The 23589-nt window shown below is 34.4% G+C and overlaps 1 protein-coding gene across 1 annotated transcript in view; it reads left to right on the top strand.

Annotated features, from left to right (window-relative positions):
• The window catches only part of CCDC141 (coiled-coil domain containing 141), a 94767-nt gene that overhangs the window by 35315 nt on the left and 35863 nt on the right, over positions 1–23589 (top strand). The window contains exons 8-15 of the mRNA XM_074144785.1: positions 6306–6500; positions 10035–10207; positions 15137–15278; positions 17048–17167; positions 19057–19248; positions 20290–20466; positions 22325–22504; positions 23377–23502. Of these exons, the coding sequence (XP_074000886.1) occupies positions 6306–6500; positions 10035–10207; positions 15137–15278; positions 17048–17167; positions 19057–19248; positions 20290–20466; positions 22325–22504; positions 23377–23502 (1305 nt within the window). The remainder of the gene's footprint in view (positions 1–6305; positions 6501–10034; positions 10208–15136; positions 15279–17047; positions 17168–19056; positions 19249–20289; positions 20467–22324; positions 22505–23376; positions 23503–23589) is intronic.

Here is a 23589-nt window from a genome sequence, read left to right as displayed (position 1 = left end):
GCCCTCAACCCTCCCAAACAATAAAAAGACATCACCCCAGCCCCTCCTCCCACTCTGAAGATTTGAGAGAAGAGGCTGATTTAGGAAATCATATTTCAATGGAGATAATGCTGGCACTGATTAACTTCTTGCTGTTACGTTTCAATGTGTATTGGAGGTGCTTGGCATGGTAAAAAAGAACTGCTAGCACCACTTTGTGGCCAAATAACTTTAGAGATGAAGAAAAGTAGTATTCTAAATTGTTTGCATTTTGTATAGTTTATGCAAGTTTTCAGGACTGAACAATGCCGGAATCAGTCGTCCTTTTAATAAGGATTTAGTAGCAAGACTTCTCTGTTTTGTAGATCTGCATACTTATTGGTTCTGGAGTAGCCATGCTAGGTAATAACATGCTCTAATGAGGTCTCAGGATCATTCTTAATGACCAAACTAAATATCACTATCAGTGGTATTAATATTTTTTGATTAATGTTTCGGGCTTTCTGGTTTGGTTTGGGTTTTTTTTGGTAGGTCCCTCTCTGTCCTGGCATTATCTTTAAACATTTCTCAATAATTTTCTGGGAGGTGACTGGCTTTGAATTATTTTTCCTCTTTTTGTCTGTTGATTCTAAAAACTCCCTGTTAAACACACTCATGTAGTCATTCACTGAACTTGCCAACAGACAGGTCATATGGCAATTGTCATAACAGGTCACAATCCTTTGCAGTTGTGTTATTTATAATTTGAGGGAATCATATGATTATATCGGTAGCTAGGCATACTGCAATGTAGTTATTGAAGGTAAAAGCCTTTCAAATATTCACAAAAGCTAAATTATCAATGTACCAATGTATCCAATGAATCAGTTATAGGCAGAACTTGGACTCAGAAAAAAGTTCAGTTGTGAACATTTTTGCAGTATGAGAGAAGGGGCTAATTTTTTACATATTCTGAAAAATACATATTTTTATACTTAATTGGCTTGTGGTTTAAATGCTAATTTTTCTACTATATAGATCATGATCTGAAGTCAAATAGGTCTGTTTCAAGGTTTTCTCAGCTTAACCTTAGAATATTCCAGTGGAGGCAATTTTACAAAACTTCTCAGGTTTTAATCCAAAGTTAGAATTTTTAAGTAAGAAATGTTTACGATATAGACAAAAACCAGCCAATTTATCTCACAATAGTTGCTTTTTAATAACAAGATAAAGTTGTAGGTATTTCTACTTTACAGAAAAAGTTCGAGACTTTTAGTTAAAGCCACAATAATTTTAATTAATCAGTTTTAACTCTCTTGAAAAATACCCTATTAATAAAGGAACCTGGAAAGCTCATTTTCCTTGCCAAAAGAATAGTGAAAGCAAGTGTTAAAAAAACTTACTACTGTTAGCTCATATCACTGTCTAACTTTTCCTAAGGAAACCGATTGAGTATGGGCCCATACAATGCAATGTGTCTTTAATAGGTCAGAGGAATTCACAAGCATTTCTTGACAAAATGAAATGTCAAAGTAATGGTAGGCTTTGTATTCCTTTCAAGGAAAATGAGTAACAAATGTCTGGTGTTGACTGACAGATCGTTACAAATGTAACGCTGAAGGACAGAAAAAACTGACATAGATTTTTTTCCACTGAGTTTGTGTGTCCTGTTGATGGGATGGATAGGCTTTTTATGTGGAGAAACATTTCCTTATAAATAGAAACCTGAAAATTAAATTGTCACTACCTATTTTATAAAAAATTGAACCAAGTTTAAGTAATGATCAAATAGGATAGCAAATGAGCCTAACTACGTTTAATACCCACAGAGAGTGTGCAAGGTTTTAATGTTCATGGAATATTTTAAATTATAAATTATTATAATAAATTGGTTTTTTTAGCTTTTGTGAAAGTTAGAGAAAAAGCTTGCCTCAGTATAAACAAGGCAGAGTTTAACCTCTGCTGTAAGATTGCTTAAAAGCTGCTATTGGGCACCTTGTACCAAAAAAATTATGAATGTTGTTACAGTAAATTCCTCTTATAGGACATCATTTCACTACAAGTTGAGTCATTTTCTTGTAATTAACCTTGCCTTCTGTAATTGTAATTTACATATTGCAGTACACTGAAATAATTCTGAAATTTTTTGGTTTTCTATATCTGCTTCAGAGCTAACTATAGACAATTTCCTTTACTGTTACATTAAAATACGCAATTTTCATTCTTGCATAAAATATTATTTTTAATTATTATACAACTAGTGTAAAATAACAAAAGGAAGATGCACATGTTAAGCTGCACTTTCTTTGTGTGGCTTTTTTTTTGGTTAATTATTATTAGGCCCAGTTAAAAGCTTCCAAGTGCGGTGTTGTTTTCTAATTCTGATTAACTGCTATATGTTTAAACGTAAGTGAAATTTTGATTAGAATCTGACCATGAAATATATTTGGTACCAGTCATTCCAGCTGCAAGTAATCGAAAATGATGACCTTGTGGTGCTGGTGTAATTGGATGTCAGGGGTCCGCACCTTACTCATAAATAGGCCAATTAAGCTGTGTGTATGGAGAGATTTCCTTACTATTTTTCCCTAAGATAAGTTCTTCAGGTGAAAAGGAACAAATACAGCACAGTAGACTGTAATTATTCTCAAGATCATCATTCTTGCTGAATATTTCTTAGGACAGTGAGAGGCAAAGACAGATTTTTATGAAAGGGGAATTGTGCATCAAATAATACAGTGTGGGGTTCCACTTAATTTAAAGTTCAGGCTAAAGATTATTGCCTCCAGATCTCAGAAGTGATGATTATTTTAATTTGAAAGAAAAATAAAACAAAAAATCAAGAAAAATTTTACTATAACTGTTTATCAATAGAAAAAAAAAAAAGAAAAAAATTTGAAAAATAATTGCTTTTATTGTGTTTCATATTAACCTCATTTTATTTCACTAGGAAACTGAAAGTATCCAGTTCACGTCCTCAAGGAATACTTATATGGGGTTTGGCTTGGGTTTTTTTGATTGTTTTCTTGGGAAGTGGTGTAATTTCGTTGCAGGATATTCTAAGACAGCTGTATTTTTTACAAGCACACAAGGAAATACAATGGGCAGCATTTGGCCTTCAGTTGCTTGCTTGTGGAAGAGCTGAACTTGAAAAATCTCCAAGAAGGCTTTTCATAAGGGTTCCCTTATGGAAGAAAAAAAGGGTTAGCATGAGTGAAACAGGTTTGCATCTTTGTAAGCATACAATGCAGGTACATTGAAGCATAATCAAAACACAGTTCTAGATGGGATTCTGACATATTTCTTTTTCAAAATGGAACAAAGCTAAATTTGTTGAAATATGTGGAATTAGTTTTCTTATTAAACCACTTAGAATCTGGTTGAAACATTTTAACTCAAATTATTTTAGGCTGGCTTTTGGTGGTTTGTTTTTTTTGTGGTTTTGTGGTTTGTTTTTTTTTTTAATTGGTAATACTGTAATAAAAGTTAAAAGCAAAAGTAGATTTAACATGAAGAAGGCATTAATGCAGATCTATAGATTTTTACAGCTGCTTAGCTCTTCCATGGCAGGAAGGTGAAGAATATTCACCACAGTGGAAAAATTACTTACAAACTCAGCAGGATTGTCATAATTTTCCTTTTCCTATTCATCAGATTTTCAAGATGAAGGAATATGTTTCATTGCACAGAAGTAGGATGCTGATCAAATATGTCTGTAATCTGGAACATTTCTACTGCTTCAGTGAAGGTGTTAGCAGTCCTTTTATGTTTGTTAAGTCTTTTTTAAATTTTCCTCCTCAAAAAGCTTACTTAATACCCAAATAAATTTTAATATCCTTTAAAATTGGTTTTAATTTAATGAAATTATGCTTGTTAAAATCTTGTCTAGAGTCTCATTTATCATATAAAATGTGCATCCTCCTTTTCCTCAATTTCTCTAAAATATTTGTCTCTGGTATAACCTGCAGCATTTAGTACCGCAGACTAATTAACATGGAAAAGTTCATAACAATATATCTTGGTAGTTGCTTTTTTGAGAGAGATTAAAGGTATTTTTATATAATTCATTATTTTCATACTATTGCGTCGCTATGTATCGACATCACACCAGGCATCACATTCCTTATTTACATGGGTTTGTTCCTATTTTAAAATCACTTTTGTTACCCATGTCAATACCCTCTGTTTCAGCTTTAGTTCACATGCAGTGAAGCTGTAGAAGTGAATCCAAATTTCAAGGCAAGAACATACAGGCATGGTGTGAATGCATGTGTTTTCCATTTTGAGTACTGCTTTTCACTGACCCTGTGGATAATGCTACGTCTTTTTCTTGAATTGTTGAAGTTAATCTAGAATGCAGCAAGGAAATTGGTCCTTTCTGTTGGAATTGCCATGTACTATCTAAGCCTGGCTATCTTGGGTAATGTCTATGCTGGGAATTATAGACTGTCTCTCAATAGTTCTTAGTCCAGATCTACCAATAGGCAGGGAGAGACTGCATCTGGTGGATCTGGTAACTGCATCTGGTGGAGAATCCTATGTAAAATAAGTTGCTGATCTCTTTGAACACGTGTTTTTACCATACTAGTCATCACAACAACGGACAACATCAGAAAAGGAAGGCAGTGATGCAGAAATGCAGAATGCAGAAAAGGAATGCAGTGAACTACACTATCAAAATAGGTCTACTCTCCCTTTTTGTACTTCAAAGCAGCGTGGTGGGACGCTGTGAGGGAATTAGAATTTCTACTGTTTGTGAAAGATCTGTGAAAAACCAGATTACTACTTCTGGGAAAATTTCCAAAATAGCGTCCTTCGCTAGCAATAATGTCTCTAAAAAGAAACATCAAGTGTGAGGCTAATGTTCTTTAAGCATGCTGAAAATAGAAGAACCTGCCCTATAATCTTCTTGTGCCATATGCACACTTTGGAGTGTTTTCATTTTAATGAAAATAAATTATGTCTTATTTTAAAAGATTTTTCTGTCTGCTTTAACAGTCATTTGATACAAATATGTAGAAGGAAATCCTAAATGAATTTCAAAAAGGTTCTTCTCTTAATTCATTACCAGAAAAAAAGGAGGAAATATGCTACCTAAGGCATGGGAAATTGTAGTATAGTATCAGAAGGTCCATTTGTTTTGAGCATCATAATAATGCACCAATTTTAAGTGTTGACAAGCACAGCAGGTATAAAGTACCCTGTGTAACAGCTTTACTGTTTTATAGTTTTTTCTGTAAAAACACAGGCAAAACAAGAAGCAACTGGGCACCAAAGAAGTAGTTGCAAGACAGGAGGAGATGAGATGGTGTTTTTTCTCTTGACTCTCTTAAAGCAAAGCTCCTTTCCGTTTGGGCCATCTAGTCTGATATGCCTTTCGATACCTCTTTATAACCTAAAGAAGATAGTGGGACTGAATACTGTAATAGCATTTATCGCAGCTAAAAAAATGTAGGGAAAAAAGGTTTTTTCATGAAGGTTTAATCCCTACATTTGATGTATAATTTGGGTCAGTACACTAGAAGCACAAGTCAGTTCAGTATGGATAGTTGAAAAAAAGAAATAGGAGTCAAATAGACAATCAGTTCTGATTAGCTAAATGTGCTTCCAAGTGGTGTAATGTAGGCAAAATGTCTATATGCAAACTGGTACTGATTCAACTGAATCCATTTTAAAGCACCTTAGTTTTAGATACCTAGCTCAATTAAGTGTCAATAATGTTTCTGTGTCTTGAAAAGCTCAAGTATGATCTTCCCTTTTAAAGCATCTCTTCTATCTGTCACTGCCAGTAGGAAGGTTCATGGTCAGATAAGGCAGAGACGTGCTTTGAATGGGCTTGTGGTTTTGTTGAGGAAATCAGAGAAAATGTACAATGGAGAGCGTCAAGGATGATAGCACACCTCACTGTCAGGGAGAGTAATTTCATTTAATTGATTACCAGACAGCTCTCAGCAGAAATTGTGGCACTAGGATCAGCTATTAAGCAATCTAGGCAATATTTTAATTTGGTTTTGGTTAAATAGTTGGGCTTAAGGGGCCGTGGAAGTGTGGTCTAACCCAGTAGAAGTTTCTTGTCTTTACATTATCATGTAGACCGTTTTTCCCAGCAGACACAATAGTAACTGTTACTGCTGCCTGTGAAACTGCGTCAAAGAGTGTAGAATGCCACCACTGAGAACTCTGTCACAAAAAACCATAATTTGCTGAGAAATCCCTCCTAGTTGTAAATGGTGATAACTTTTAGGCCCATAAATGTGATACATTTTTTCCAGTATTTATATTATTATTGTGCAGGTATATCGCTTTTTTTTATGTGTAGTTGATTAAAATAGAATTTTTCCTGTTAGGAATGGAATTCCACTGTGGAACAACTGGAAGCTGAAGCACTTAAGATCTTGCTTTCAGAGGACTATACAGAAAAAGAACACCTACAGTTTTCAAATCACAAAATCTCTCTGTTGCGAGAAGAAGTGGGCTTCCATATGGAAGAAAGGAAAGCCCTGCTACAAGAGGCCAATGACTTTTTTCATACTGCTGGCAAGGTTGGTAAGAAGACAAATCTGTAATAATAACCTGATAATACAACTGTCAGTATGTTCTTGAGGGCTGATATATGTGGGATTAAACAAACAGAGCCTAAACAATTTGGAATGGAAAAAATGCAAATCTGATTACCCTTTAATATGACCTTTCACCTCAAATTCTACCTGAAATGGCAAACGCATTTACAAAACCCCCACTTTTTAGAAAAAACTATATTGAGAAGAGTATTTGGGAAGTGTTATCTGCCAAAAATTGGACTTTAAGATCATGGGTTCTGTAATGATGGCATAATGTTGTATGACAACACAGGAGCTGCTCTAAAATACCCAAACTGTTACGGGCTAGTATGGATACCAGAAATGATATCTATACTTGCAATATTAATTGCAGGCTAATTAATAATCAAATGAGAAAAATCAAGGTCAATATACATTTCCTCATACTGGGCATGTAATATACTACATGGTCTAGACATGATGTAACACCAAAGTGGCCAATTAAAAAAGCACAAAACTCCCTTAGTTACAGCACAAAAGATGAATTACGACCCACACCTATACTAAGGTCAGCAAGATATTGCATAGGCAATAATTTCCATCACTAATGTGCTCATGTGGAGAAGCAATGATTCAGATTCCAGAATTAGATTCTTGCAGTTCTCACAGGAGAAGGCTAAGAGAGGCCTATCTGTCTATTGAATTCTATAAATTGCTTATTTTGTGTAGGTTGTGTTTGGGTACAAGCAGCCTTGACTAGTATGTCTGTTTAATTTTCTGTCTCTTCCAAATCTTATGTGATAAAAATGGGTAAATCATTGATGACCAAAAGAAAAAAAAAATACTTTAAAACTAAGTTTTCAAACATCAAGTCCAGTAATAGTTACTTATGTGAAAATTATTTTCATAAATTTAGTCGTTAATTTCTCAGGAACTAAAGAACTTAATTTCTGTTACATCCTGTTTACAATACTTTCTTCCTCTATAATACAAGCTGTTTGTCATACTTGAATACTTTAATACACCTTCAAGAGTTCTGTTCATTAATTTTCTTTTTCTTCATTGACTGTAACGTGACCATGAAAATAAGTCTTGTAGACTTTCTCTTAAATCCCTATCCCAAAGCAAAAATATCCCGTTTTTTTTCTTCAGTCATCTTCTGAAGTTGTTTTAGACTAGTCATCATGTAGTCATATGTGGGTTAGATTACTTTTGATATTCCTACTGGCTCGAGGCCTAAGATCTTAAAATTCTTTTTCAAATGCTGTGATATTACAGGGTAGCACTTAATTGCAGTTAAAAATATATTGTGAATTTTTCAATTAAAATGATTCAATGGGGAATTTTAAAAGGTCTTCAGTAAACAAATGTTGTAAAACAATAGTAAAGAAAAAAAAGACTGAAAAAATTTTGCTATATAGGAGTACAATATGGTCAAGGAAATGCATGTAGAAAGGAATAAAATAATGGAATAATAGGCGTAATAGAAATTACTTGAGATTCAGCCCTATTCAGTCAAGTAGAAATAAAATGGTAGAAGTGTACACTAATGTGGAAAAAAAAAAAAAGTCTTCAGGAATCCAGTGCCTATTCTTTGCAGTAAATTGCTCCCAGTTAAATCTAAAATGGGCTGGTTACAGAAAGTGTATTCACTTGTATTGCTTCTGACCCTTTTTCTTTTGAGAGACTAGATTGAATTTGGAAGTAGTCTTTCCAAAAATTAAATAATTCTCTGAATAGTTTTCCTTGGTATAAGCAAAATGGTTATGATCCAGTCTGCAGTGGATGTGTGACCATGTAATGAAAATAAAACCCCTATTTGGATACTAATTTGGCACTAACTTGTACTATCTTGTAGAAACTCATTGGAGAGGTGAAAAATATGTTCTTAGATTTTCTGCTTACCTAGTTAAATATGCTAACTAGTAATACTTATAATAAGTCCGGCTGAGTGGTTAACTCATTCTGAAATGCTTATAAATCCATAATCATTCTTGAACAGTATATAACTCTCCTATGAATCTTTAATTTATTATTCTTAAGTATAGTCCTGAGGACTAAAATTCATTATACAGAACATACTACACAAAATAAATAAACTTCACGTAGTTCCTGAGTCCATGTGAATGGCCTCTATTTACAGAAAAAAATCTTTGAGATTCACATAGGTCCATGAATCTATAAGTTTCCAAAGATGATTGTAATTCCTGTCTTGATCTGAAGTGTATGGCCTTTTTTGTACTTAGTGATGACTAAAAGGACTTAATGTTTTAGGAAAAGTCCTTCCTGAGTACCTTCAATTACACTCTTCCTCTGATGGAATGTTCTTGTTCTTAGAAAACTTTCTTTGTAAGGTCAGGATATTTATTTTTTTTAAATGCTGAATCTTTTATTCTGCAAGAAAAAATAACCTGGCAGAGACAATGAAATAGTATACATGTCCTATTTTAATCCATTGTGTATAGAAGTTGAATTACTTTTGCTCATCCTCTTTTCTTTATTTTCCTTCATTTCTTTTACAACGATTTCAGTTGTTTGAGAGAGTTCAGGCCTCCCTCCTTGCTATTCTGTGTCCGCAATATAGGGTTCATTCTCAGCTGCTGAGTTCTTGGTTCATACGTAATATGCTGAAGCAAGCCAGATCATATTGTGAATCTCATTGAATTTTTGCTTTTCAACTTTTTATGAATGTAAAACTTTTCAAAACTCAAAGTAAAATTCAGAAATTTAGTCTGCCTCAAAGCTTGTTTGCTCTTCTGATGTAGTAATTTTAAAGTTGACACAATTAAAGACAGTATTTTAGCATGTATATAGTTTTGTTGTCACTCAGAATTCTTCTTGGTGATGAACTGAGGCTTTAAGAGCAGTGTGTTTTCAGACTGCAAGTCTGCAAAATTATTCACTGAACTAAAGTTTAGAGTATATATAGAGATTTGTGAAGTCATAACAAGTTTTGTGTTGTACAAACAGTTGATTTCCTTTTAAAAATATGTATACAGAGTAGTCCACGTCACAGTAAGCTCAATGAGAAATTAATGCTATTAGACACTGTCTACTCATTTGCTTTATTTAGATTTCACATTTTTTCTCATGTTTACAGCAACAACAACAAAAAAAACTGTATAAGAGAATACAGTGCTACCGATACGATGCTAATTATGCACACTAGGTTTGGGCATGTTTCTATTTTACTGATATTAGTATTTACTAACTTTAATCATGTAGTGGGGCAATGTTGTCCTTACTCTGTCTAAAAAGACAGGAGTCTTTTTAGAGCACTTTTTCTGTTTTTTTTCTGGTATTTGAATGAGAAACTTCTGCTTGCACTAAAGGAAAACAGAGAATAGGTATAAAAAAAACCCTGTGTCCTTATGTGACTTGCAAAGTCAGTATCAGGCCCTACATTAAAATACTGCTTTTCATTTCTGAAAATACGTCAAGTATTAAATGTCTATTGATCATCTATTTATGTAAAAGAATATACTTGCACATTTTAAAGAGAAATATTGACAATAGATGCTTTTTTTTTTTTTTCAGGTACTTGATGGTCTTGAAGGTATCGAGAATTACCTTAAAATCTTTAATTCAGAAGGGTTACGTTTGCCTATCTTGATAATGAAGTACGAGGAATTACAGGAAGCAATCAAAGGTTGCACAGTGACTACCTTGCAAAAGGGACAAACTTTAGTTAATAAAGCAGATTTTCACAGGTATTCCCTCTATTTTCGCGTATCTCCTGCGTTTCTCTATATTCACCTGTTGCTTTATAACTCAACTGGTTAGAATCAGACCACATTTAGAGCCAGTGTAGTTAACTAAATAGGTATTAAATGACCTGAAACTCAATGCTTCTGCCATACTTATCTGTTGGTATTTATACAAACCAATCTCTTTAACAAAATCTTTAGGAATACTACATGCTACTTGCAAGAGTGGTATCAAACAGGGGAATTGGTATGTTAGGGCAGTGTTCAGAAACAACGGTTTCATCAACATTTTGGAAAAGCAAATGTATGTAAATGAAAATTAAAATACCAATGGCTATGAACACTCCCCACTGCCCAATGTAATCCTTTTAGACCTTTTTGAAAGTCTTCATTGTAGCAATTATAATGTGATTTGACACAAGAAAAAAATACAGATGTTAAACCAAGTGCAGAAAATATGGAAGCTTCTCCACTTCTTAGAAGTTTAATTCATGAATGAAATAACTTTTTTTTCTTCCAAAGCTTGTGCTAATTACAGTGATGATGTGCTCCACAGATATGATTTTTATACTGATGTAGATTATGACTTAGTTTACAATCAGTCCTAGTGGCTTAATATCTCCTACCTGAAGGTCTTAGTAGAAGGCTGGTGCAATAAGAATGATCATTGTTTATACTAATGAGTTCTACTTCAAAGACAGAGCAGATGACATGGCTGAAGGTAGGCTCATGATCATCTTAGCTCTACCTTCCCATTACATGCTTATGTCCTTAATTATTCCTGAAATTTGAATAGCTTTACTTTAACACAGCAATTAAAAGTCTAGATAAAATCTTCATTTAAACTCATGACCTTGCAAAAACATTTATCTAAAGTGCCTTACCTGTCATCCCACATGTAATTGGCTTGACCCTATCAGAGGGATGAAATAGAAAATTCAAATGGAAAATTGTTTTGTGAACACATGAAGTTAGCCTTACAGCTATTGTTCCTGCTTCAGAACCTTCTGATATTTTCATTAAATGGAAAGGGATTTCCTCAGTGAAACTTTGACTTTGGTTCCTAAACCAGCCATAATTCCAGAATGCACACTGCTGTTCTGTAGGACTTGATGTTCTGCTCGACATTACCTCAACAGAAGCAGATGTTGTGTTTCAAATTATGTCTGCACAGCACTGATTAATGTTAGGAATGCTAAAGACCTTGATAAAATGAATCCCTAAAATAAAAAAGTCATTAATTTTCTTTCTTCCTTAATAAGAGCTTTTAAAAATTGTTTAAGCAGTCCAAATCAGGAGTGGGGAAATAAGATATCATCAGTACACATCAAGAAGAATGGGATGAATTTAGTCATCTATTAGTCATTTCTGGTAAAATTCAATAAAAACAGGTAATGCACAGGCAGACATCCTGTATGCTAAAGCACTGCTCAAGATACTATATAAATAAATAAGGAAGGTAAGATTTCTGCCTAGAAGGCATTATAATTTGAAAAACGGCAAAGCATTACAGCTGAAGCAGTACTGATTTAGAGAAGGAAGGTGAAACTTAATATCAATATGCAATCTCACTAGAAATGTATTTTGCTGTTTCTGAAGAACAGTGAACAATTCCAGGCTCTCAAATATGTTAAATGTCTACTTGCATCATAAAAATAAGTAAGTCCCTTTCTCAGAAAGCAAACACAGAATATTATTGCTTTTTCATTTTATCCTGCTGCCTTCAGGCCTCATTGCCTGAATGTAATGAGTTTGCCATGTATTTCAATGAGTAGTGCTGGTACTTCTGTGCAGGTGAGACACATTACAATCCTAGACATGGGCTTGAGGATTAAAATAATGGAATAATTTAAACTGGCAAGGAACTCTGGAGGTCACTTGGCTCAATCCCTTGCTCAAAGCCTGTTGCTCAGGGCCAAATTCTGAATATCTACAAGGATGGAGATTCCATAATCTTTCTGGGCAACCTGTTCTAGTGCTTAAGGACTCTCCTTGTGAAACATGTTTTCCTTCTATCTAGCCAAAATTTCTGTTGCTGCAACTTGTGAGCATTGCCTCTTGCCCTTTTGCTGTACACCTCTGAAAAGACTCTGATACTGTCTTTTGTATAACCCTACTTCCTCATAGATAACGAAAGACAGCAATTAGATCACCTCTTAACTTATTCTTTACTCTGAACAGAGTTCTGTCACCACCCCATTGTACATCCATGTGCTCTAGTCTCACACTTCAGCTTCTCTGTTTGTCTTGTAAATGTGGGGACCCAAACCGGACAAACTGGCCTCCAGATGCAGTTTCACAAACCCTTGACAGAGGGGAGTAACCTGATGGGTAGTCTCTTCTAGATTCAGCTCAGCTCAGGGCTAGTCTTCAATGCCACAAGAATGGTCCTGATTGACATTCAACTTTTTGTACACCAAGGCAAGTCTAGGGTTTTTTTTTCCCAACTCATGGCTTTAGGAGATATCTAGCATTCTCCCAGCCAGCTCATAAGCCTAGAAATGGTGACACAGTGAGTTCTGTCAGCAAGCATTGTAAGGTGTTGTATTTTAGAATATTAATTTCCCCCAGAAATGTTCATATTTTGAAAGAGGAAAGAGAGAGACCTTTTATTGTAATATATAAGCCACTGTGCTATCATTAAATGCTGGCCGGTATTTAGCCCAGTGATTCACCCATATGGGACAAGATTTGTTTGAACAGCTGAAGGTGAAAGAGAAGATTTGGACAGAAAAGATAACTGCTATCAAGACTAAATTCTGATGACTATTTTGTTCCCTTTATTGCACAATTCACTGGTAGTTTTAACTGCCCTCACAGACCTTCCCATTTGCTTTATCTGACCAGACCGAAAATCCTGAGGGACATGGGTGGTCACCATTTGAAGGTAGTGAAAGGTGTGGATGTGAAAAAGTTTAGGTATCTTTTTGAAAAGCTTCTTTTTTGTAAGACAGACAAAGTATAATCTGACAAGGCTATACGTAGCTGTTAAGTGTTTGAAATCTGGTAGGATTTTTGAACTAGCTGGCAGCAAGTACAAATTTATGTGAAATTTGAAAATAGCTGCCAGCTCCCTGAAGGAGTAGTTGGAGCACAATAATTTTAGAATTCCTTCATCATTTGTGATAGAGAAGGTATTGCATGCTTTGCGTGACTTCACTAGTTTTAAAAAAGAAGCTTTAGTAGTTTGATTTACAAATCTAATACTGATACCCTCACATTAAGAGAGGACTATGTTTAAGGCTAGTGACACTGACTTCAGTGGCATAATTGAAATCCAACTCACAGTAAAAATGGAGAAATGTGGTGTTAATTCTGTCCTACTGTCAAATCTTCTGAGAGCATGTTGCAGCCTTATACTAAAAGATAATCCAAATAAATGAAAATGCTGTAAATGTTCACATTGGAAGAGGGACAGATTATAAAAAAGTGACAGGAGGCAGTTCTTTCTTGTAATCCTAAAGTGTTTCAAAACAAAAATATTGGTAAGTCTGATTTTTGAGCTCTCATATTTTTAAATTAAAACCAGCTAGAAAAACAGGAGGAGCAAAAATTTTTATGTATTACTTGTAAAAACAAAAATACGATCAGCAAGTTTTGTCCATTAACAGAACCCTTGTTACTTTGCCAGCCAATTAGCTTGCCTATGAGTGTAAGAACTGTCTTTATTTTACTGCTGTTATAAATTTATTATGTTAACTTATAACAAACCAATGATACTTTCAAAGATTTTATTGAGATCTAAATTATAATTTTCAAAACCTATAAATCTTGTTCTCTTATTGCTTTTTTTAAAAGAGTGGTGCTAGTAGAAGTTTTTAAACATACCTCTTTTTAAGGAGTACTGAAATAGCAGAGTGACATTTTTAGAATTTAAGCACAAACTAACAGGTTGCTGTTTTTGAAAGAGTAATTTACAGATTTTAAAACCACCTACTCTCTAAAAAGGACTAAAAATTTGATTACTCTTTGTGACCAGTTCTCGGACCAGATTTGAACCGAATGGTCTATTAATACCATAATTCATGTTAGTATTATAGAACAAGGTTTTTTCTTTGAGGTTGCAGAATTTAACTCTCTGAGCCTGATCTGAAGTGAGGAGAAAATTGCCTTTAAATTTAGAGGACAAAGGAAGAGGCCTTGAATAAGTACCTGTATTAACATAAGTTTCTGATGAAACGAAAGTAATGAAAAACTTATTTTGAACATATTTGTCTTACAAAAATTCTTATGATGAATGAATTTCAGTAGTAAATCAATTGACATGTGAGTTTTTTGTACCAAAACTTCAGATCTTAATTGTATGTCATAACTTTACAATTTGAAGAGGACTGCCTCAAGTATTCAGACTGTGAATTGCTTACATGATATTAAATATTCTAAGTTATAAGGCAAGCTATTGTTTTGTAAATTGATGTTGTCTTTTCTCCATTTAAAACAACATCTTTAAAGAAATGTTGACTTAGGGTGTATATGACTTTTTTTTTTTTTTCAGCTACTGTAAAAACACTGAAATATTTGAAAGTCCAAAGAAAACATGCTTTTTAAAGTTGAAGTGATATGCCATATATTTTCACTCTTTTTAGGCTCCTCCATTTGTGGTTTTTGTCTTTAGATAGCATAACTGAATTCAGAATTATTTGTGAAATGAGATATTTCTCAGTGAATCAGGGCATCTGTCACCTGAATCTAACGCGCTGGTGATAAATGATTTGTTTGGAAATGTCGTTCCTGTGTTCTACTCATCAATTTTTTTTTGATTCATTTTAATATTACTCTTGGCTATTTTTCTTTTAAGGGTCATGGCTTAAAATTCATAAGTTATTTGTCATACAAATCAACAGAAAAGGTGTTTTTTTTAAAAAAATCATTATCATCCTGATTGTTGAGCAAAAAATGAGAAATAACAACAGTTCTACTGTTCCATTTTAGCTCTTGGGTGACAGGAATTCAGAAAACAATGGAATATGTTAAAAAAAAAGTAGATCAATTAATCATGCAGTGTCCGGATTATAAAGAACTTACTGTGAAGAAACAACAGTGGACTGCCTCACTTGAAGATCATCTAAATAAGGTACATCATAACGTCTCTTTTTCTTAATGCATTCGTGAACAGTGCATTGCATTTCCATAATTTAGCTATGTGAATATTAAAGTTGACTCAAATAATTACAAATAACATATTGGTTTGTTAGAGAGTGCACAGTTGTAGTTAGAATGCTGTTATCAGCACAAATGAACCTAAAACTGTTCTGAAGAATGCAGCTGTTTCCATGAGAACATTTTACCAGTGAACGTCAATAAAGTATGGATTTGCTTAAATAATAAACTATTATAATTTGCTCTTTTGGAAAAGAAGTGAGCAATCAGGACTGAGACCTGCATGCAGGTTTCCTGTTCTGTTTCTATGTCTTCTGTTTCATTTGGCTGAAGATAAAAATAGAAGTGTGGCAAAATTGCGGGTTAATAAGCATGGTGACTGTGATCCACGGGAAATTTTCAGTAAGGCTGAAGGAGAGTAGATATTGTTCACTCTAAAAATTCCCTATATTCATTAAGATACTGATGCCTCAAGGAGATCACAACATCTTTAGTCTGTTGAATGAACTGTAGTGCTGCAGACATCTCAGAGATGGAATAGACAATGGCTCCTAAATATGGTTCCATATGCAAATTCAAATTAAAAAAATATAAACTTTTAACAAGCTTCATATGAAGAAAATCCCAGACTGTAGCCAAAAAAACCCAGTAAATCAAATCTAATGACTGATAATTAAGTCTGCAATCTGATATTTTATAATATTTGCATGATGTTTATAATGAACTATTCTGAATCAAATGGGAAGTTAATTTGCCGTAAAATGGTCCCTTTGCATACAATTTATGTAGAAGAGCCCTTGAGGTATTAGAAGACAGTGAAAATCTTGTTCAGTTTAGTGGAAAATAAAAGATTTGGTGATATCTGCTGTCGGTCTTGTAGAAATGATGTCACCAGCATATTGTGAATCTTAAGCCAAAACTTCCACTATGAAGGTGGTTTTACCACAAAATGTAGACCCTGATTATTTTGATATATGGTTTCATTTTGCAGTTTGTTCAAGATTTGAGTCATAGTACATGATCTTTCATTACAGTCGACAGTGCTTACTGTTGTATTCCTACCAAGAAAAACACTTTTAATTCTGCTGATGCAAAGTAACCCAAAGAATCTGGTGCTAAATTCAACTGCTCCCGAGCTTCCTTTAATAAAGTTTGAACCTCAGTCAGTAGCCACTTCTTAAAATTTATGGTTCACCTGTCTAATAATAGCTCTGCATACTCTGTCTGGTATCATCTGCCTCTGCTCTTCATAATCTGCTTTGTTATCATCATGCATATATAAATCTTACAGTGGCAATGAAATGGAGTTGTATACGTGTATCTGCACAAAAATAGCTCTCAGCTTGGCAGAGAAGTTTTAAATGTACTTTCTGAAAAAAACCTGGAGCACAATAGAAGTATTTCTGCCAAGATTATAATATCTAGATTATAACGCAGTTGTGCCTTATTAAAATAACAAGCCTGGTATAGTTAGGATAAAGGAAATCACTATCAACAAAATGAGAGCAAACAGGAGGTTTTTTTCTCAAATTCTGAACATACCTGTTAGAATTTTTTTAGGAGAAATAGTAGCATTTTTCCTTTACATTTTCCTGAATTTCTCTGATCATACAAAGTACATAACCTAAACACCAACAGACAAGTGTTGCTTCATTTTTTTTTCTATAAAAAGTGATGTTTTATACTGTTTTTATACTGTTTATTTGTATAAATTAACTATATAAATACTACTTTCAAATAAAGGTATCGCAGTCGATTAAAAGAATCACCCTGATGCTTGCAGTTGGCATGGAGATTGGTTCATGTCTGTCTGAGTCAGAAAGAGTTTTGAACAAACACCTTGAACTGGCTAAACAAACAAAGGTAAAAAGAAAAAAAAGCAGCTTTAATAATGTTAAGTACTCTTAGAAACAAATGCATGCTGTATGTAATTCTAAATAAGGTGAGAGACTAAGAGTTTCTTAGGGATTCTTGAAAGAAAATAGAAAATAGGTCTATAGTTGAATTTAAAACTATAGTTAATGAAAAAAACCCACAGATAACACTACAAATCAGTCCTTTTATCATTGGTTATCCCCATTGTCTCCATCTCATCATGTTATTTGTTTCTACCTCAAGATCCCACTACCAACCCTTGATAGGAAGACTCCTCAAATGTGGATCGCTACTCCCGCCTGAGGCACCAAGTTTAAAAATTGTCTAGACAGTCAGAGGCACAGAAAACGCTTCTTGTGGTTTATTATGCCAAATAAAAGGGATGATTTAGCAAAAAAGAAAAGAGTAGTTCCCAGGTGAAAAAAATTTGGAAGGAGCTGTAAAGTTGCCATCAGATAGCCATGTGTCATGTTGGGAATGCAGCCATGGTAGGAAAGTACTGCAGCACTCAGCTCTGTTACAGAGATGAGGATATTCTTAAGTCACATCCAAGGCCATTCCTTTCCAACTGCCATAGCAGTACTGCAGTATCTGAAAGTGGCTTAAAACAAGTTGAATCCCCTCCGTGGTCTTGACACGGGTGCATATTTCATGGCTAAACTGAACAACATGGCAGTATATATTTTAGGAGTATCCTCTATTGCTGGAGTTCTTACAACTCCTTACTACTATGGAGTTCTTTTTCATTTCAATCAACAGTTTATGTAACCCAAGAGCTGGATCTGTACAGTGTCTGTGGAAATAAAATTCACTTTAAAGAACTTCAGGAGATCACATAGTTCAGCAGATTAGCAAGATCCCCTTTTTGTTGCACAAGACTGTATAACAGTTTTTAGTGTCTTTTCTGCCAAATTTTTGCATGCCAGGGTGTTAACTTTTGTTGTCGCCCTGAGAAATACTAACTTTTACCTGTTCTTTCTGTGGATTGTGATATGCCAGAATTTGAACTCTTGGCTGAATGCCAGAGGTAGATATGCTAAGTGTTATTGAGTTAAATATGTAAATTTATATAACCATATAGACATGGATAAATGAAGTTATGGGTTAAGACAGTGAATCTGAAAACCAGAATCCCAGCTGAATCATTGAAATGTTAGCTCTTGCTGAGACAGCATACTGTGACTTTCTTCTGAGTCTGAGCAGGTGACACAGTAACAGATACAACCCACTATTTGGTCTCCATCTGATTTCTGCAGATTTGCTGCATGCAAGAGCATTGGTTTGGGTTGGAATGCAGGGTAGTCTACTTGAGGGGTAGGGACTAGTCTGGGGCTAGGAAGAAATTATTGATTCAAGAATGAAGGCATGCATGGAACTAAGATTCATAATGACAAAGTGCTGCAAGGATAAGCCTTAAAACAATTACGGCAGCAGTCTTATGAGGACCCAGTGCTTCTGGAGTGTCAGTAGAGTGGACATGAAGTTCTATGAGAATTAAATATTAGACAAGCAGCTGAGAGAGATGTAGACTCAAGAAAATCAGTTCAGAAAAATAGGCTAGACTGTTTATTAAAGTAATTGTATCAGTTCTGGCTATTGATGTTCCTTGATGGAACGGTTCTGTTGTTTTCATTCTTATACTGTGGTTTACTCAATCGGAATATTGAGATTGCTACTTTTTTTTTTCCATTCAAAATAGCTGTGTTAATAACTACATCCGTAGTTTTTAGCATAAAAATGTTACAGGAAAGAAATTATTATTTTCAGCAAATACCGTTCATTACAAACTCTTCTTCAATTAAGTAATTGAATTATACAAAAGAAGGCAAGTCCCTTTCAGTCATTTTATTTATTGTTCTATGCTTGTACCCTCAAAGGAAACTTCACATGAACTGGAAGCAGCTGAAAGAATCATCAAAGATATGGAAGAGTTTGAACCTGAGCAGGTGGCAGCTTTTTCTAGCAGAAGTGACTTTCTGAATGAAGAACTGAAAAAAATCGAAAAAAAAATTAGTTCAAAGCTAGAAATCATAGAAATTTATGTGGCCTTTTTAAAGTCAGCTATGGAGGTACAGATTACTTATTCTCTGACTGGACTGTGAAAAATCTTACAAGTGAAAAATGTGCTTTTAGCTAGCTAAGAATAATCCTGTAGATGCTGTACCTTGAAAGCACTGCAAGTCTTTGTAAGCTCCTTTCTACTTTGAAGGAGGTCTGTTCCATCAGGGCAAGCAGCCCTGAACATTGAACTTGCATCAACCATAATGACTAGTGTATATGCAGATTTTCTACTGATTTAAATCTCCATTGTAGCAAGTATTACAATTGAATTTTTACTTTTTCTCCTGTGCAAATATGCTGTCTCATTTATGCATAAGTGCTTATGTGTATGTACTCTGACTCTTAAATTTACTGATTTTGCTTTATATAATTTTTAAAATATTTCACATAATATGTTGATATAGATCTTTATTGCTGTCATGCACTACCTCCACTGAAGTGCTAATTCATCTAAAGTGGTTTAAAAATTAAATATAAACCAGTTCTACCTGAAATCATAATCCATTCAATACCAGTATAGTTTGGGTAGCTGTGCTACTGATGCCCAGGACAGTTATTCTTCCTTTTGGTGTAATCCTTCATTCAAGATTCTACAAAACTGTTATTCTTTTATATTTAGAAAGAAATTTGGGATGGAATGGAATCTATCAGATAAAATTAGCCCATAGCATTTATTTATTTGAAGATAAACCTCCAAAAAGTTGGATTGTGTCTACTTCGGATTATTGCTAACTTCAGTTACTTCATATTAAACAGATCTGTGAAAATCATTGCATTGATACACATATATATGTAATATCCATGTAATGATATGTGACAGAAATTGAACAGATTGTTGCCACTTGTCTGATACCATCTGCTGGTTTACAGGTTATTTAAAACCTTTTTATTATTTAGCATTTGTATAGCTTTCAGGGAAGATGATAGAACTTAAAACCTGGAAAAGATTCAGAGGCTGCTGTTCAATTTTATTGTGTCTGTGTACCTTCTTATTATAGCAGCTCAATTTTTGATTTGTTTTTTGATGCTTATTTTATGTCTTTGTGTAGGTGAATGATGATATTCAAACTCTGAAGGAATTCTACAAATCAGAACCACTACAAACAAACAAGGAGGCTGAAAATAAAATTGCAATGGAGTCAGCTAATACTCAGTGGCAAAAGGTTATAAAGAAGATTTTTTCAACTCAAAATATGGGTTGCAATTTTCTTAATTTAGTAGATATGGTAAGTATAATTTGACAAACCATATTGAATATTTGATGTTTGCCTGTGACGAGATCTAATTCTAGTTCTGTGACAAATGGATTGTGATTTCTTCAGTACCTAGTTTTAAAGGGACTAATGATGTTATATACTTTTAAAATATGAAAGTCTTACTTGAGTGCTAGTGGCATTATAAGTAATATAAAAAGTTTTGTGATTAACAGTGACAGAGTCCTTAATAAATGATCTGGTCCATGCATACAAATATAATACATGCATATATCCCTTTGGTTCATGTTGGAAAGCAGCATATATACAAGTACAGTATTAAGTTTATTTTACTTCCACTAAGAGGCAGTTTTACTAATTGAGTGTATGAAGTTCTTCTAAAGAAATGTGTGCTAGAGCTACTTCCTTATAGGTAATCCTTCCTAGTGTCTTTACATTCTGTCTTGGGTTCAGCTGCACTGCCTAGGCATCCCTATCTAATTTTCAGCACCCCTTCAGGAGATGATCAGTTGAGACGTGCAATCATTCCCTAAGCACTCCTCCTAAAGTGATCCCCATTAATGTGGACAGCCTGGATATCCAGCTGCTCTTTCTGTTTTTACAGGACATAGAAGGGAACAGCTACATTAAGGTGAGAAGGGGGAGTTGGCCTTGCTAACATACAGCAGCATGCAAGATGAGCTGAAAAAACCTACTTAAGGAGGGAAGGTGCTCAGGCAGTTAGTGTGGGCTAAAGTATGTGCTGTCACAGCTGGATGCATCCAGGCACAGATAAGATAGTGTAAAGGCAAGCTGAATATGTGTGAATGTGAGGTTGCACTGCAGTCACTTCAAGTCTAAACATATCCTCAGATATTATCTCTCTAAAGACCTGGAAGTGTGTTGCCACACTATTTTCAGCTACTCTGTTCCCGTGATATTCTCAGGTTGTAGTTTTTAAGTATCTGGGAGATATAGATCATACAAGTAATTTACAAACACAACTTTTCTTAAAAGAAAAATTCTGAAACGGGAAAAGCAAAACCAGCATTACCCAGTTTTCTGGTGTTTCTGATATGGGCTCTGTTTTTTCCTCTTTTTAGAGGAAAAAACATCAAATATTCAAATGCTAAACACTTTATCTCTCCCATGCTTTGGTGTTTCTTTGATTATCAGCACAAAGGAGGGGTCTTTTCTTCATCCACGTCACTTTCCAGTTGCTGTTCCCCATAAGGCCATTTTGGGTAGTTCTGTCTTTCAGAAATGATTTTATTTTGTATGAGCATTAAAAAACCATCAGATAGCAATAATTCAGTCATTACTTCCTGTTCTGGGTTTTAAACCTTAATATTTTCTTACTATAATGGCAGTTCCTTTCCTAAGACAGAGTATTAAATGAGTATGGTGCCAATTGCCTGACTGCATTGTATTAGTCAGCACAAGCTCTTCTGTAACTTTTTTGAGGTGCTTCTCAGGATGAGATTACAAAAGCACAGAGGAAAACACCCAAAATAATTCAGTTTCATTTCACCTCTGTTTTCTTTTGACTGGAAAGAGAAGCACGATGGTTGAGACTTTTGAAGACATAATTTTTGCCAAGAAATGAACTGGAATGATCTGCTGACGCGGGGGTAAGGGAGAGGTCATGACCATCAGTTGGCCATCGGTTAGCCATGGTTAGCCATGTCCTCACTATACGAATTCTGTTGATCTATGCCTATTTCTAAGAGAACAGTGTATTTAAAGACACCTAGAGTACCAGAAGTTTTCAAAGAAGTTATGCTAAAGTAGTTGTTTTTTATTAAGATTTGTTGAGACTTTAATATTATGAGGTTTTGATTGTATTTTATGAAAACATTTATGGAAAAAAAGGTGTCTGTTCATTTGCCAGGTAAATAAGAGTTTAATATTAAAAGCAGAAAAGTCTGTACGAGTAACAGAAGATATCATTGTTAATCTGAGTAAAGAAAAGAAAGAGCTGACCAATCTTTGGGCAATCTGGAATGTTAAAATCACTCAAGTAAAACCCGTCAAGCAAAAGTGCCGGATATTTAAAGAACAGCTAAAAATTGTAAGTAAAATAGGTAGGAAGAAAGCAACTGCGGCAAACATTTCTAGTTTGTTATTAGCATGTCTGTGACTTTCTTATCAACTATTATAGGTATAATTTAAGAGAGAGGTGATCAGTAAGATATTTATCCATGGTCCATTCTGTCATTCAGATAGTCAACAAGAAGCATGAAATGTTTTTCATCTTTGTCTGTGTTCAAACACAAACAAGTCCAAGTCTACACTTCATTTTAAAACTTTATTGTAAAACTAAATTTTAAACTTTAATCAAGTCCGTACACTATCCCAGCAGTGCTTTAATATTTTGGGGGTTTTTGTTTTCTTTAAAAAAGCACTATTTTGTTGTGACTTAATAGTTGCTAAACTAAACTGTGTCCTAATAGTTACTAAACCTAAGTCTAACCATGTTCATAAGAAAAGAGGATTGAAACCTCCTTGGCAGGGACAGTGTTCAGTGTTCCTTAAAAGCAACACTAGCTTGGCTAGTAGCATAATCAGAGGTTTGTAGCTGCTGTTTGTCTACTGCTACTTATCACTAAACCATGACATCTGTTATCACAGAAAATAGACTGTGTGTATGGGTCCTCTGATCTCAGTGCCTGAATAATTTTTGCACACCTTTGTCAGTCAGAGGGCTTAAGACAGAGGGGTTTATAATTAAAAATAAAATAAATCAGTCACCTTAAATTCAGAATATCTTTTTTTTTTTTTCTAGTTAAGAATTTGGAGTTGAGTTTAAATATTTTTTTTTATTTACTACAAGTAAATAATGAGTAAATAAATAATTGGTAAATAAAATATTTTTTTCTTCATTTTCTTTCTTTCTAAATTTTATTTACTATGTACAAACGGAACTCTTTTATTTCCTTTTAGACTAACCATGGATTAGAAGTTCTTCAAGAAACGCTCCAGCTTGCAGCAACAGTCGACCTCGGAAGTGATCTTTTTATTGTTTTGGAACTACAAAAAAAACTTAACCAAATGAAACCACAGTATCAGGTGAGAAACCAAGCTAGTGAAGTGCATGCAGGATCTAAAGCTCTTTTTGGTATAGTGAAGACTGACATTCACATCGACACCAGACAG

This window comes from Numenius arquata, chromosome 3 (genome assembly GCF_964106895.1).
Source record: "Numenius arquata chromosome 3, bNumArq3.hap1.1, whole genome shotgun sequence".
NCBI lineage: Eukaryota > Metazoa > Chordata > Aves > Charadriiformes > Scolopacidae > Numenius > Numenius arquata.
Note: the sequence above shows the minus strand (reverse complement) of the source record. Positions and strands in the feature narration are given on the sequence as shown.